We start from the raw sequence: 16,553 nt of genomic DNA, 5'->3' as shown, positions 1-16,553 counted from the left end.
TGCTCTCCTTCGGTTTCAACTGGTCACGAGTGAGTTCAGTCAGCTCCTCGTATGACTTGTCCCTGGCGCTCCCAGGTGCCAGCAAATCCCTGACGAGACAGTAAACCTCATCTCCACAACTGGAGAGCAATATCGCCTTACGCTTCTCTCTCATTGCATCCGTGTCCTCCGTCAGGTTGTTTGCTGTGAAGTCTTTCCGTAAAGGCCTCCCAATCATTGCCCACGGTAAAATCCTTTAGCGAGCCCAGAGTAGCCATGGTTGCGTGGAGTTCGTCCGCTTCCTAGTCGCCAATGTGGTGTATGTAGCACACAAATCACTGACTCCACACGGTCTGGTGTTAATCTAACTGCTGTGACCTTCGTCCTTTATTGAACAGCCTCAGAGTGACTCTCAGGTGTGGTGGTCAGCCTTTTATACTGCCTCTTGCAGGTACTTTCAGGTTTCCCACCACAGCGCCCTCTGTGGTGTACCATTGTGCTTATTATACATTTAAGGTACCAGGACGATACACACAAAAATACATAACAACTACCAGAGATGGAATCTCCCAGCACTGAGGTTTTCTGACTCAGAAATAATACTGATTACATGACCTCAGGATGATGAGGGTGACAACTCCATTTATACATGTTTTATACATAATGCCTTCATATATATATTATTAAAGTGACATGCTGAAGCGTAGTAGAAATAGAATATCCAATATGGTGTTGTTGGCATATGCCACAGTAATCCAATTTATGACACTGTAAAGTACATAGCACACAAACCCAGGGCGTTAATTTACTTGCTCCACTGTTTCTTATCAGTTAAAGTATTATACTATCAGTCTAGGGGTTTCTTTCAAATTAGCATGCTTGTAATATAAAAACATAAAAATGTACTTAACAATGAAGTTATAAAAAAAGGTTTACAAATAAAAACTCAAACCAACAGTGAAGCTTACTGTAACTTACTTATGAATTAATCCTTTATTAGGAAGAGTAAACAGATGGAATCATGGAATTCAATCCCCAAAGTACCAGTAAAAATCTTGGAAAGATTCAAAGACTGCATGTAATTAAAAACAGAACTTGACTTATTCAGTCACTAGAAACCACGGGCTCTATAATAAACAACTACGATTCTGGAAAGCAATTCTCAAATCATTGTAGGAGCACCAGAATTCCTTGTAGCAAAAATGAAATGTGGCTTACTCAGTTACAATCAATCAGTTAGTCATCATTTGTATACCAGCCTCAGTTTGGAGACACTTACCGTATCTAACCACTGGCTAGGACACATCTCCTGTTACATTGTAATGATATATCAGCTTGAGTTCGAGCTTTAAAGAAATGCCCGTATGTGTCAACTTTTCAATCAATCAATCCGTTATACCAAGGCTGGAAGAAGTTGGTCTGTTTGTGAGCTACTAAACATAAAAAGGCCGAAATTTCGCCCCCTCCATAAGCTCGAGGCGGGAACGGAGTGGAGAGGTCTTACAGACCGGGGGCAGACAGATAGGCTGACCCATCTGAAATTGCCCCCCGGGCCGGAAGTGGCGGGAACGTGTTACCACATCGCCTGTTTTCCCACTGTGTCGGACACGCGCCAACCCCTTACCGACCGGCGGCAACCTGCTCTCCGACCCCCAGGTGCCAGGCCGCTGGCCCAGCCAAAACCCTCCTTAGTGGCCAGTGTGTGCCACTAAAGTGGCTGCAGAGTTCACAGCGCCCCCCCCCCCCACCTTTAACTGAAGGGGAGGGAGGTTGTGAATTGTCAGCGCAGCGCTGATAACTTGGAGCGATGGCCATTCTGACCCGTCTGCACTTCCGACCCGCAACACTGCTCCGACCGGAAAAAAACTTCCAAGTCCTGAATTTCTCTGGATTGTCCACAACACTTTAAAAAATGGTAGGTGGGCCTCGTTTGGGGCGGGGTTTAATTTCGGCCCCAAAATTGTTTTCAACCATGATAAATCTAAAGGTAGATTTTACAAATTTATGCTCCTAGTGCTAAGCTTTGTGCATCAGGAGCACATGTCTGCCAGGATTTCTTGCCCTGCCAGGATTTCCTGTCCATTAAGATTTAACAGATGAAGAATCCTGTGGGGCCCATTGGCCTCTCCACTTCAGTGCACAAGGTTGTGTGGCGAGAGCAGGAAGTTGTGAAATCTACCCTCTATCATTTGACGCTGGATTATTAGGACTAGTGCCAACAAAATAACAAAACAACTCATGTATGAAGTCAGTCTAACCCCAATGATTAGAGCTGGGAAAGTTTCAAGTAGACCGGAGGGGGCCTATGAAAATGATTTCTCAACAAACAAATATAGGATAGGATTAGTTCACTTCAGTGAAAGTGGCAGTTAGTCTCAGTTAGCTTGCTTACTCACTGTAATGAAGTCATATTGACTATAAACAGCTAATATTCATTGCCATAGGTAAAATGTGGGAGATTAGGTATACAGGAGGCAAATTCTGCTGCACATGCCATGGGGTTGTTCCCACATCCTTCTGTTTGCTGGGAAGGATCGATGTAGACAGCGTCTTGAGAGTAAATAGATGGGTCATTGTTAAAGTAGTTGACTGGCTTTAAAACGAAGCCAACGCCATTTCCAGTCGTGGCGGTATTGGGAACATCTTCTGCATGGGGAATGTGGAGAAAGCCAGTTGTAATCCAGGCTACCAGGTCCTGTTTATAAACATAACGAAAATAGGAGTATTGTTACCAATCGGCATATTCACTATTCAAAAAAAATCCCACTAATTTTCTTATGTCCTTTCCTGAAACACTGACTCTTGCTAGGGTACAGCTCCTTAGTCCCTATCGAGAACCTCATCCAAGTGGGGGGGGCGTTCTTCATGAGCTGGAAGCTTAGCTAGTGAGCAGTGCCAGGCATTGCGGCCTAACTCGATTCTAGCATCGCTCATGAGCATGTTTCAGCAGAATGCATCGGAAGATTGAGGCCTAACAATCTTTAGCCCAGGGGTAATGAAGCCAATGATAGTACCCCAACTGCTGCCCTGGCTAAGGTCAGCTAATTCGACACAGATCTTATGGTCTGCACGGCTTAGCACCACACTGCACAGTGCAATTAGCCGTCAAGCGTCATCGGGCATGCAAGAAGGACCTGGGGTTTCTCACCCACCCGCCTCACTTTCTGTGGGGAATTGTGGTTGCAATCCATGTTCTGGAACAAATATATCTCCATAGTGAAACAAGTTGTTCAGAAGTACACGTATAAACAAACCTCATTTTTAATGCTTTCATCATTAATAAAGTCATCAAAATAAACAGCAGGCTGCCAGAGATTGTTCTGATTGTAGATGCTGCTGCTTCTTTGCTCTTTATCTTTGTATTTTGTCACTGCCAACTGGTACCTATAATAGAAGAAACAACATTATTACCTCTTGTCCCTTGACTTTGCACAGATTCAAATGGTGGTATTCAATGCTTTCCTTCCTACCCCTTCTCTATGCTCTCCCATTATTTGGGAAACTGTTACTGTCCGGTCAACAGAAATCCCCAAGGGTGCAAGCAGTTCTGTTCCTTGGATGAAGGATGTGCAAGGTGAGGAGTTACAGTATTGAGAAATGTAACATTTGTCCACGTTCGTCCATACATTCCACGCCCAGTTTGACACAGACCAGGTGCAGTTCATAACTCCTGCAATGGTATCAACAGTGTCTCAGAAGAGCGAGCACTGTATTACTATGATTCTTTCTTTATCCCGGTCTACCTGTATTATTAAATCTTTCCATTTGTAAGGCTGCAGAAATATAGGCCTCCAAATTCTGGCACAGGCGGAGATGGAGTGAACTGGTGGCCTGCTGCCTCTCTTCTAGCCTTTGCACAAAAGCAAAAAGATGGCAAAATCCCCCACCTACCTGCTCCTAGAGAGGTGTGATAAAGTCTGAAGCTAGCAGAAGCTCGGAAGCCTGAGTTTGCCCTAGAGTTCCCATGATAAGTGAGAAGAAAAGGAAAGCATGAAGACAACAACAATAACTGTATTTATATAGCGCCTTTAACGTAGTGAACCGTCCCAAGGCGCTTCATAGGAGTATTATGAGTTTAACAAAAATTTGATACCAAGCAGCATAAGTAGAAATTAGCGCAGGTGACCAAAGGCTTGGTCAAAGAGGTAGGTTTTAAGGAGCGTCTTGAAGGAGGAAAGAGAGGTAAAGGAGTGGAGAGGTTTAGGCAGGGAGCTTGGGGCCTAGGCAAATGAAGGCACGGCCACCAATGGTTGAGCGATGATAATCAGGGATGTTCAAGAGGGCAGAATTAGAGGAGCGCAGATATCTCGGGTAATTGTGGGGCTGGAGGAGATTACAGAGATAGGGAGGGGCGAGGCCACAGAGGGATTTCAAAATCAGAACTGTTATGTATTGAACCCTTTGTAACCTGCATGACACCCGACCACCAGAGGGCCCACCTGTTGGGGTCCCAAGGGATCCCAGCATCCCTTGGGAGCACAGTATATAAGCAGGCCACCCATGAGGTACCTGCAATCTGGAGTCTTATTAAAGGAGTTAAAGTCACACTTGCTCATTGTGCACAGTACTCAGTTTCATCCTTTATTATGAGTATACCAATTGGCGACGAGGTAACGAACAACGCGTGAAAATGCAAAGAACAGTCGGTATCCTGGAGAAGTTCTCAGGAGGGGACGATTGGGAGGCCTTCGTGGAGAGACTCGACCAATACTTCGCGGCCAACGAGCTGGAAGGGGACGAGAACGCTACCAAACGAAGGCCGATCCTCCTAATTGTCTGTGGGGCAACAACCCATGACCTCATGAAGAATCTCCTGGCTCTGGCAAAACCAAGAGAGAAATCCTCGGAAGAATTGTGTACGCTGGTCCGGGAGCACCTAAATCCTAAGGAAAGCATTTTGATGGCGAGATATCAGTTCTACACGTGTCAACGATCGGAGGACCAGGAAGTGGCGAGCTATGTTGCTGAACTAAGGCGCCTCGCAGGACATTGTGAGAGATTCCTAGAACAAATGGTCAGAGACTTTTTTTACTGGACATTGGACATGAGACAATCCTTCGCAAACTGTTGACTGTAGAAACTCCGAATCTAAGTAAAGCCATAGCGATAGCCCAGGCATTTATGTCCATCAGCGACAACACCAAACAGATTTTGCAGAGTAAAGAAGTTTTGGTCAGTACTGTGCATAAAGTAACGTCGGTCTCGAGCAGAAATGTACATGGCAGAACATACACACCGGCTGCTGTGGCCTGACCTCAATTGACCCAGAGTCTGCCATCAATCGTTAATGCGAGGCAGTTAACATCTTGTTGGCATTGTGGAGGTGATCATCGGCCCCATCAATGCCGCTTTAAGCACTATGCATGCAATGATTGTAGAACAATGGGACACTTCTAACGAATGTGCAGGCGAGCTGCAAACCCTGCAAACCACCATGTTGCAGAGGAACATCGATCCACTGTGGATCAGGCTGAATTAGAGATTCGTACTGAAGAGGCAGGAGTGTACGGGTTACACACATTCACTATGAAATTTCCACCAATAATGTTGAAAGTTGAACTGAACGGTATTCCAGTATCTATGGAACTGGACATGGGTGTAATTCAGTCCATAATGAGTAAAAAGGCCTTCGACAGGCTGTGGGGCAAAAAGGCACACAGGCCCAGGCTCAGCCCCATTCACACCAAACTAAGGACTCACACCAAGGAACTAATCCCTGTAATTGGCAGTGCAGAAGTCAAAGTCTCCTATGACGGAGCAGTACATGAACTCCCGCTGTGGATTGTGACAGGAGATGGCCCCACGTTGCTTGGCAGAAGCTGGCTGGGAAAAATCCGCTGGAACTGGGATGACATCCGAGCGCTTTCGTCCATCGACGACATCTCATGTACCCAGGTTCTGAGCAAGTTCCCATCATTGTTCGAACCAGGCATTGGAAGCTTCTCGGGAGCGAAAGTGCAGATCCATTTGTTCCCAGTACGCAACCCATCCACCACAAGGCACGGGCGGTACTGTACATGATGCATGAAAAAGTGGAAATTGAGCTCGATAGGCTGCAATGTGAAGGCATCATCGCACCGGTGGAATTCAACGACTGGGCCAATCCTATTGTCCCGGTACTTAAAGAAGACAGCATGATTAGAATTTGTGGAGACTATAAAGTAACGATTAACCGTTTTTCGCTGCAGGACCAGTACCCACTACCCAAGACAGACGACATATTTGCGACCCTGGCTGGAGGGAAGACATTCACCAAGCTGGACCTGACCTCGGCCTACATGATGCAGGAGCTGGAAGAGTCTTCGAAAGGCCTCACCTGCATCAACACATACAAAGATTTGTTTATCTATAACCAATGCCCGTTCGGGATTCGGTCGGCCACGGCTATCTTCCAGCGGAACATGGAGAGCCTGCTAAAGTCGGTTCCTTGCACAGTGGTTTCCCAGGACGACATATTGGTTACAGGTCGGGACACCATGGAGCACTTGAAGAATCTGGAGGAGGTACTTAGTCGGTTGGATCGCGTGGGGCTCAGGTTGAAATGCTCGAAGTGTGTTTTCCTGGCACAGTACGTCGAGTTCTTGGGAAGAAGAATCGAAGCAGACGGCATCAGACCCACCGACGCCAAGACGGAGGCCATCAGGAACGCGCAGCGACCACAGAATGTGATGGAGCTGCGGTTATTCCTGGGACTCCTCAACTATTTGGGTAATTTCCTACCTGGGTTAAGCACCCTGCTAGAACCCCTACATGTGCTACTGCGCAAGGGAGACAACTGGGTATGGGGGAATTCACAAGAGGCTGCCTTTAAGAAAGCCAGAAATCTGTTGTGTTCAAACAAACTGTTTGTCCTGTATAACCCTTGTAAACGTTTAGTGCTAGCTTGTGATGTGTCGTCCTATGGGTTCGGGTGTGTGTGACAACAGGCAAATGAAGCGGGGATTTTGCAACCGGTCGCTTATGCTTCCAGGCGTTTGTCCAAGGCCGAAAGGGCCTACAGCGTGATTGAAAAAAAGGCTCTCACGTGCGTCTACAGGGTGAAAAAAATGCACCAGTATTTATTTGGCCTCAAGTTTGAGCTTGAAACTGACCACAAGCCGCTCATACCTCTGTTCTCTGAGAGCAAAGGGATTAATACCAATGCCTCTGCCCGCATTCAAAGATGGGCGCTCACGTTGTCGGCATACAACTATGTAATCCGCCACAGACCGGGCACAGAGAACTGCGCTGATGCTCTCAGTCGGCTGCCATTGTCCACCACCGGGATAGAAATGGCACAGCCAGCGGACTTGCTCATGGTCATGGAAACTCTCGAGAACGAGAAGACCCCCGTTACAGCCCGTCAGATCAGGACCTGGACCAGCCAGGATCACTGGACAAACTCCTGGATGCAAGGAGTATCCGCAATTAACCCTTTGTAACCTGCATGACACCTGTTGGGAGTCCCAAGGGATCCCAGCACCCTTTGGGAGCACAGTATATAAGCAGGCCACCCACGAGGTACCTGCACCCTGGAGTCTTATTAAAGGAGCTAAGGTCACACATGCTCATTGTACACAGTACTCAGTTTCATCCTTTATTATGAATGTACCAAGAACCATACAGAAAAGATGACAGCATTGCAGAAGAAATGGTAATGTATGAAAAGGGCATAGAGATTGCCAGTAATACGGAAAGACAGACAGACAGAGAGGAAGACAGAAAATGTGTGAGATACAGACAGAAAAAGTAACAGGTACAAAGAAGAGGGGAAAGACAGCAAGGCAGGATGTATACAAAGGAAAAGAGAGTGAGACGAAGGTCATAGACAGATATAGAGATACAAAGAGAAAAGCGTGTGAAAGTCTTACAGAGAGAGAAAGGAGGAGACAGACAGTGAAAAGTAAACAGAAAACAATATAGAAAAAGTCAGTGAGTACAGGCAAGCAGAGAGAGCTACAGGAAGACAGAGCAACACCATTTTTTTCATGAGCAAGTCATGGAGCATCAATTAGCTTACATGATATTGTGTCTATTTTTATGTCCTTCCCTATAGTCTAAAACACAGTACTATTCACGATCCAATGGTGATATCAAGGGAAATCTAAAGCTCTTGAATTAATGGAATCGTGAGTAAGTATGATTATATAAAGTAACCACACTTATTAATACTCCTACATCTACCCTATGCAAAATCTTAACATTGCAGATGCATCATAGTTTACTATTGCAAGAAAACTAAAGTCAGTCGCATTATTTTTGTAACCAGGCAGGGTGAGAGTGCCAGACTGTTGGGTAATATTCAATGACCAAGAGATCAATGTGCCATACCTTTGCCAGGAGATGCCCTTTTCTTCTGGACAATCTTCTGGCAGACTGTCAGGGTTGAAGCTTGTCACTTGAATCCTGTAACCCCGATACTGTCCCCATTTATTTGTCTTATCCAAATTTACAAAACTCAGATATCTAGGCAGTTTTTTTCCGACTCTGAAAGCTGCTTCCTCTTCTGTGTCTAATATCTGCCTTTTCACGGTGGGTACATGTACCTTCTGATCACTTTTCCATGGGACTGATTTGAGTTGGTATTCCACGTCTTTTGTTTCAAAAGCGTTAATTGTACCTAAAAGGAGAAAAAGTAAATATGAAACGATCACCAAAAATGTAAAAATGACAATGCTGTATTTCATCTTCCAGCTATTCCAAGCAAAAGCTTGTTTTGGAATATGCATTCATAATACTCAGAATATAAAACAATATACCACTGATAAAATATCTTGGAACAACTCATTCTGTTCTGAATTCTCAAAGGCACGCTGCTTGCCGTTATCCTGTTCATTTTGCATTGTTGCAAAGACAAAACTGCTCCATAGCATGCAAAAGATGCATTATAATATCCTATGTAAGCTAGAGGTGATCCAAAACTCAGCTGCCCATGTTCTAACTTGCACCAAGTCCCATTCACCCATCACCCCTGTGCTCGCTGACCTACATTGGCTCCCGGTTAAGCAATGCCTCGATTTCAAAACTCTCATCCTTTTTTTCGAATCCCTCCATGGCCTCACCCCTCCCTATCTCTGTAATCTCCTCCAGCCCCACAACCCCCCGAGATGTCTGCAATCCTCTAATTCTGCCTTCTTGAGCATCTATGATTATAATCGCTCAACCATTGGTGGCTGTTGTAAAGTCCTGACCCTGCAGTACAGACTTACACGAGGCACATGCTGAAGTCAAGGTCATTCAGGACCTGCACCTTTATTTCACAGCTCTCGAATGCCGCACTTGACTGAGACCTGCCTTTATATACCTGTGTGGTACAGGTATGGAGTGTCTCCTGCAAGTGCACCCCTGGTGGTAAGGTATGCTTGTGGTTACAGGTCATATCTACTTACAGTCATGTATAGCATGGTAAGATACAGTTATGTACAGTAGTGTGAGATACATGACATCACTCTCCCCCAAGGTCTTATTGTCTTTATAGATTCAGTCTCTCAGGTGGTCTACACTCTCGCGTGGAGCGTCTGCTTGCCTTGATGCCTGTTTTTCTTTCGGTGTGATTGCTGGTATCTTGCCTGGGCTGTCTGTTTCGTTCAGTATGATTGTTGGTATCTCACCTGGGCTGTCTGTTGAGATTGCCCTTTCCTCAGGTTGTTCCCTCTGTCTGTCCACCAGGTGTGGTGTGAGTTCCACATTGTAGTCTGCCTCTGGTTCTGCAGTGTTGTTGGTGAATCTACTTTTTACTTGGTCTACATGCTTCTGGCAGGTTTGGCCATTGTCCATTTGTACAACCAGTAGCCTGTTTCCTTCCTTGCCTGTTACTGTCCCTGCAAGCCATTTGGGACCCCTGCCATTGTTTAGCACAAACACTTTGTCCCCTATCTCATTCCACCTCCCCCTCAAATTTCGGTGCTTTGCCTTAACAATTTCATGCATGTCTGGGAGGATTAACGAGAGCCTAGTCTTTAAGGTCTGTTTCATCAATAGTTGCGCGGGGGAACCCCAGTCAACGAACGCGGATGAGATCTGTATGCCAGCAGCAGTCACGACAGGCGGCTCTGCAGCGTGGGACCTTGGATTTTAAGCATGCCTTGTTTAATGATTTGCACTGCTTGCTCCATCTGGCCATTGGAGGCCGGCTTGAACGGTGCCGTCTTAACATGATTTATACCGTGGTCAACTATAAAATCTTGGAATGCTGCGCTGGTGAAGCACGGACCATTATCACTGACCAATATGTCAGGAATTCCGTGCGTTGCAAACATGGTTCTAAGGCTCTCCTCAGTGGTGGAGGTGGTGCTCGAGTTTAAAATGGTGCATTCGATCCACTTTGAAAATGCATTGACGACTACGAGGAACATTTTGCCCATGAATGGGCCCGCATAGTCTACGTGCACCTGCGACCACGGTTTGGTGGGCCAGGGCCAGGGGCTCAGGGGGGCCTCCCTGGGGGCATTACTGAGTTGGGCACAAATGGTGCACTGTCGGACGCAGAGCTCCAAGTCCGCGTCAATGCCAGGCCACCAGACGTGGGATCTGGCTATGGCTTTCATGAGAACGATCCCCGGACAAACGCCTCTCTGCCTCGCAGAGGCATAACTACTCGGCTGCCCCACATCAGGCAGTCTGCCTGTAGTGATAGTTCATGCATGCGCCTATGGAAAGGTTTGATCTTCTCGGGGCAGGCATCGCGAGCCTCTGCCCAGTCACCGGTTAGGACACATCTTTTTACTAAGGATAACGTGGGGTCACTGGTCGTCCAGGCTCTGATTTGGTGAGCCGTTATGGGCGAATCTGTGGACTCAAAGGCATTGATTGCCATGACCATCTCACAGTCCTGTTCGTCAGACCCTTCGGTCGCCGGGGTAGCCTGCTAAGCGCGTCGGTACAGTTGGTCGATTTCTAACGCGAACTTGGCCCCGAAAAGATATCGGTGCATCTTTTTGACACCATACACGCACGCGAGCGCCTCCTTCTCCACCATATCGTACCCGCGCTCCGCCCGCGAAAGTGACCTGGAGGCATAAGCTATGGGTTGTAATTTACCCGCACCATTGATACGCGGACGCATCACATGTAAGAATTAACTTTTTATCTGGGTCAAAAAAAGCCAAAACACTGTTGGAACACAGAAGGTTGCGTGCCTTATTGAAGGCGCGTTCCTGGGAATCCCCCCAAAACCAATCGCACCCCTTTCTGAGTAGCACATGGAGAGGCTCCAGCAGCGTGCTCAAGTTCTGCATAAAGTTCCCAAAGTAATTGAGTAGCCCGAGAAAGGCACGCAGTTCCGAGCCGTTCCGGGGCCTGGGTGCCAGACGAATTGCTTCGGTTTTGGACTCTGTTGGGCGGATTCCATCAGCGGCAATCCTTCTGCCCAAAAATTCAACCTCGGGCGCGAGAAACAGACACTTGGATTTCTTAACCCTTAGGCCTACCCGATCCAATCGCTTTAGTACTTCCTTCAAGTTGCGGAGATGGGACTCGATGTCCCTGCCCATGATGAGTATGTCGTCTTGAAACACAACCGTCCCCGGGATGGACTTGAGCAGACTCTCCATGTTGCGCTGGAATATAGTAGCTGCCAACCTGATGCCGAATGGGCATCGATTGTACATGAAAAGGCCTCGATGTGTGTTGATGGTGGTGAGTAGCTTAGACTCTTTGGTCAGTTCTTGCGTCATATACGCAGATGTGAGATCTAGTTTCGAGAAAAGTTTTCCTCCAGCCAATGTGGCAAATAAGTCCTCCACTCTGGGCAGCGGGTATTGGTCCTGCAGGGAGACTCTGTTTATGGTAGACTTGTAATCCCCACAGATCCGTACGGATCCATCAGGCTTCATGAGGGGGATGATGGGACTTGCTCAGTCGCTAAATTCCACGGGTGAGATAATGCCTTCCCGCAGAAGCTGGTCCAGTTCATGTTCAATCTTTTCCCTCATCACATAAGGCACAGCTCTAGCCTTGTGATGGACCGATCTAGCATCCTGTGTGATGTAGATTTTAACTTAGCCCCTTTGAAGATGCCCACACCTGGCTGAAAGAGGTGTTCAAATCAACTTAGAACTGTTGAGCAGGAGATCCGTTCCTCTGACGACATGGCGTGAACATCATCCCATTTCCAATTTAGTTTTTCCAGCCAGCTTCTCCCCAACAGTGCTGGGAGATCTCCGGGGACAATCCACAGGGGAAGTCAGTTCACCGTCCCTTTGTGTGTGACTGAGAGCATGGCGCTGCCAAGGACTGGGACGATTTCTTTGGTCCTTAGTTTGGTGTCGATCCTTGTGAGTTTTGGTCTGTTGCTTTTGTGAGGCCACAACTGTTCAAATTGTTGGAAGCTCATGAGAGATTGACTCGCTCCCGTGTCCAGTTCCATGTTGACGGGTATCCCGTTGAGTAGGACCCTCATCATTATTGGAGGCGTCTTGTTGTAAGAACATTGGACATTGATCGTGTTGACCCGCTGTACCTCGGTGTCCCGGGCACTGACCCCACCATCTTCAGGTCCGCTTTCCGACCCTTCCGATTCGTATACCAGCCGAGCTGCTGTTTTTCTGCACATGCGAGCCAGATGCCCTGTGTAGTTGCAGTTTCTGCAAACTGCATGCTGAAATCGACACCCCCTTGATGAGTGCCTTCCCCCACATCTCCAGCACAGACCGTTTCCATTGTTTCCGAAGGATGAGCTGCGTCTGGCTGATCTCTCTTGAGCTTCTCTCAGTTTGTAGTTGATTGCTCGCATTGTGGGTTGATGAGGTGTGAACGGCCGTTCATGTGGCCCTTGATGGCTTCTGGCGCCATTGCCTGCTGTTGAAGGCCTGCTCTCCTGCCTTTGTCTGTGTGTGGGGGTAGGGGCTTGTTTCACACTGTGAACCCCTTGTTCCGATGTTTTGTTAGTTGTCGTACCCGCAGTGTAGATCAACCTCGTTTCTTCTTCTCCTGCCAAGAATGTCTGTGCGACCAGTGCTGCTGTCTCTAGGGTCAAGTTCTTGGTCTCTATGAGCTTTCGGAATATGCCTGCGTGGCCTATTTCTTCAATAAAAAAGTCTCTCAGTACTTTTCTCCTTAGTTCATCGGAGAACTCATATAAACTAGCCAGCCTCCGAAGTTCCACCACAAAGTCGGGTATGCTCTGGCCTACACAGCATCTGTAGTTGTAGAATCTGTGTCTGGCCATGTATAGGCTGCTCGCTGGCTTCAGGTGGTCTCTCACCAGTGTGCTCAATTCTTCAAACGACTTGCTTGCTGGTTTCTCGGGTGCCAGCAGGTCCTTCATTAAGGCGTATGTTTTCGAGCCACAGCTGGTCAAGAGATGGGCTCTTCTCTTGTCTGCCTTATTGTCACCCAACCAGTCTTTGGTTACAAAGGTTTGCTGGAGCCTTTCTATAAAGTCCTCCCAATTATCTCCAGCATTGTATTTCTCATCTGAGCCGTTGGTCGCCATTCTGTGGATCCTGTGATCCCGTAACTCGTCGCCACTGTAAAGTCCTGACCCTGCAGTACAGACTTACACGAGGCACATGCTGAAGTCAAGATCACTCAGGACCCGCACCTTTATTTCACAGCTCTCGAATGTCACACTTGCCTGAGACCTGCCTTTATATACCTGTGTAGGACAGGTGTGCAGTGTCTCCTGCAATTGCACCCCTGGTGGTAAGATATGCTTGTGGTTACAGATCATATCTAGTTACAGTCCTGCATAGCATGGTAAGATACAGTTATATACAGTGGTGTGAGATACATGACAACTGTGCCTTCTGTTGACTAGGCCCCAAGCTCTGGAACTCCCTCCCTAAACCTCTCCACCTCTCTACCTCTCCTCCTTCAAATTGCTCCTTAAAACATACCTCTTTGACCAAGTTTTTGGTCACCTGGGCTAATTTCTACTTATGCGGCTCGGTGTCAAATGTTTATCTCATAATACTCCTGTGAAGCGCCTTGGGACGTTTCACTACATTAAAGGCGCTATATAAATACAAGTTGTTGGTAATAGTTGTTATTGCTAGCAGCAGTCTTCATATGTAGACATATTAAAACCCTGAAATAGTTATGTCTTCAAGTTTTCATCCAAAAGCCGTGACACCCAAGCTAATTAACGATGGTTAGTTTCATGTTATTTTCTAAATCTCATTATGCAGTTTCCAACCTCGCCATTAGGACTGCTACTTTTCTGCCCACACTGCAGGGCTTTGGGGAAAGAGTGGGTAAGTGGGTCTAATTGGATAGTTATTTCAAAGCAGACACCAATGTCACTGAAAATGTGCGTTCATAAATTTGGCCGTTCAATGAGCCTCAGTCCTACCTCTACTAAATTCTTAGATAAGTTGACACTTGCATGAAGTCAGGTCTCAGTGTACCTTCAATGTTGAATATATCAATTTGGATGTTAAACTTGAATGGTGTTGGGACTATATAGTAATTTGGGGTTTTTTAAAGAAATGTTACAATATTTATGGATAAATGGTATTACGCAATGAAAGGACCTACCAGAGCTCAAGTGTTCACTGGCAGAAGCTTTAAAAAGCTGCTTGTAAAATATTAAAGGCAGGTATCTTTGGTGTTTGTCAGGAGTTGATGCAATGTCAAATGGCATGCACATCCACCAACCCTTTGATGTTGAAGGATGTCAGTAAATTGTGCTTTCTGTACAAGCTTAACTTGCTAGAAACTGTCATTAGCACTTATGAGAAAACCTTCACTTTGCTTTGTTTTATGGCAATCTCTAGCATTGCCAGTAATGTTTACCAAGCACAATTGCTGTAGTGTATGGAGAAAGAGTCAGACTGAACACTGTGAGCTCAAAGTAAAGTGTGACCTTAGTCCTATATTGCAGGTCTCCAGAGTGCCTCTCCAACCTGTGAAGTCTCCTTAAATACCTGTGCTCCCAAGGGATTATGAGATCCCTTAGGACTCCGGGGAATGAGCCCTCTGGTGGCTGTACAGAGTAAATACAAGTCCACATATATAACAACATTCCCGCCCAAAGTCAATAGTGTAACTATTTACAATGTGAGTCGATCTGGGGCCCTTCTTGCCCTGGTTGATCGTCTCAGTGTGAAGGCTGGTGTTGTTGAGTCATTTGTTGGGCCCTCGCTGGGCTGCTATGCAGCTGGCCTTGCTGGGCTGCCTGGTGTGTTAGGCCCTGCAGGGCTGCTGTGGATGATGGGTTCTGTTTCGTGGTCAACCGTGGTGCTGGTTGCCACTGGTGTGTGTGTGTTGGGGGATCAAAAAAGGTAGGGTCAAGGTGGGTTGCTCAGGGAAGTCCCTGAATCTGAGTTTGGTTTGGTCCAAGTGTTTCCGATGAATGAGTCCATTTGAAAGTTTGAACCCAAAATACCCTGCTCCCCACTTTGGCCAAGACAGTGCCGGGAAGCCACTTGGGACCTTGCCCATAATTTAATATAAATACAGGATCATTGACTTCAATCTCGCGAGACACATTTGCGCTATCATGGTATGCACTTTGTTGAAGCCGCCTGCTCTCTACCTGATGTAGATCAGGGTGAACTAACGGGAGCCTTGTCTTAAGTGCTCTTTTCATGAGCAGTTCAGTAGGTGGGATCCTAGTGAGTGAGTGTGGTCTCATGCGGTAACTCAGCAGGACTCGGGATAGGCGAGTCTGCAGTGAGCCTTCAGTTACCCTCTTCAAGTCTTGCTTGATGGTTTGCACTGCTCTCTCTGCCTGACCATTGGACGCTGGTTTAAATGGGGCAGATGTGACATGTTTGATTCCGTTACGGGTCATAAATTCTTTGAACTCAGCACTGGTAAAACATGGCACATTGTCGCTCACCAGGCCATCGGTAAGCCATGTGTGGCAAACATGGCCGGCAGGCTTTCAGTGGTGGCAGCGAACGTGCTAGCCGACATTATCTCACATTCAATCCACTTGGAGTACGCGTCTACAACCACAAGGAACATTTTACCCAAGAACGGGCCTGCATAGTCGACGTGTACCCTAGACCATGATTTGGAGGGCCAAGACCATAAACTTAGCGGTGCCTCCCTGGGTACATTGCTTAACTGAGAACATGTATTACATCTGTGAACATGGGACTCTAAGTCCGCATCGATACCAGGCCACCACACATGGGATATGGCTATTGCTTTCATCATTACGATGTCTGGGTGGGTACTGTGGAGGTTATTGATGAAGGTGTCTCTGCCCTTCGTGGGGACCACTACTCGATTGCCCCACAGAAGGCAGTCTGCCTGTATAGACATTTCAGCTTTGCGCCGCTGGAACGGCTTTATCTCTTCCTGCATTTCCACTGGGACACTGGACCAGCTCCCGTGAAGCACACAGCTTTTGACTAGAGATAATAAGGGGTCCTGGCTTGTCCAGGTTTTGATCTGCCGGGCAGTGACGGGTGATTGCTCACTCTCAAATGCTTCCATAACCATGTCTAAATCTGCGGGCTGCGCCATTTCCGCCCCCGTGGTGGGCAATGGCAGTCTTCTGAGATTGTTGGAGTTGATTTTCCGACATAGCAAAGTAGGATGGGGTAAGTCATCACTAAATGAACTTTGTACCTATCTGCTGTCCCTGATATGAACTCTGCGCAACAAGTGACTCCTGGCCAGGTGCAGGCCACTGTTTCATA

At 47.0% G+C, this 16,553-nt stretch overlaps 1 protein-coding gene across 2 annotated transcripts in view; it reads right to left on the bottom strand.

Annotated features, from left to right (window-relative positions):
* Positions 1-338: 338 nt before the first annotated feature.
* LOC139233800 (amine oxidase [copper-containing] 3-like) overlaps positions 339-16,553 on the bottom strand; it is a 53,577-nt gene continuing 37,362 nt past the window's right edge. For both annotated transcript variants that reach the window (XM_070864336.1, XM_070864337.1), the window contains exons 2-4: positions 8,290-8,578; positions 3,234-3,363; positions 339-2,674 (exon numbers count right to left, since the gene is read on the bottom strand). In XM_070864336.1, coding sequence (XP_070720437.1) covers positions 2,405-2,674; positions 3,234-3,363; positions 8,290-8,578 — 689 coding nt within the window. In that variant the 3' untranslated portion in view covers positions 339-2,404. The remainder of the gene's footprint in view (positions 2,675-3,233; positions 3,364-8,289; positions 8,579-16,553) is intronic.

This window comes from Pristiophorus japonicus, chromosome 21 (genome assembly GCF_044704955.1).
Source record: "Pristiophorus japonicus isolate sPriJap1 chromosome 21, sPriJap1.hap1, whole genome shotgun sequence".
In the NCBI taxonomy this organism is placed as follows: domain Eukaryota; kingdom Metazoa; phylum Chordata; class Chondrichthyes; family Pristiophoridae; genus Pristiophorus; species Pristiophorus japonicus.
The sequence above is the reverse complement of the archived record's forward strand: the minus strand, read 5'-3'. Positions and strand labels throughout refer to the sequence as shown.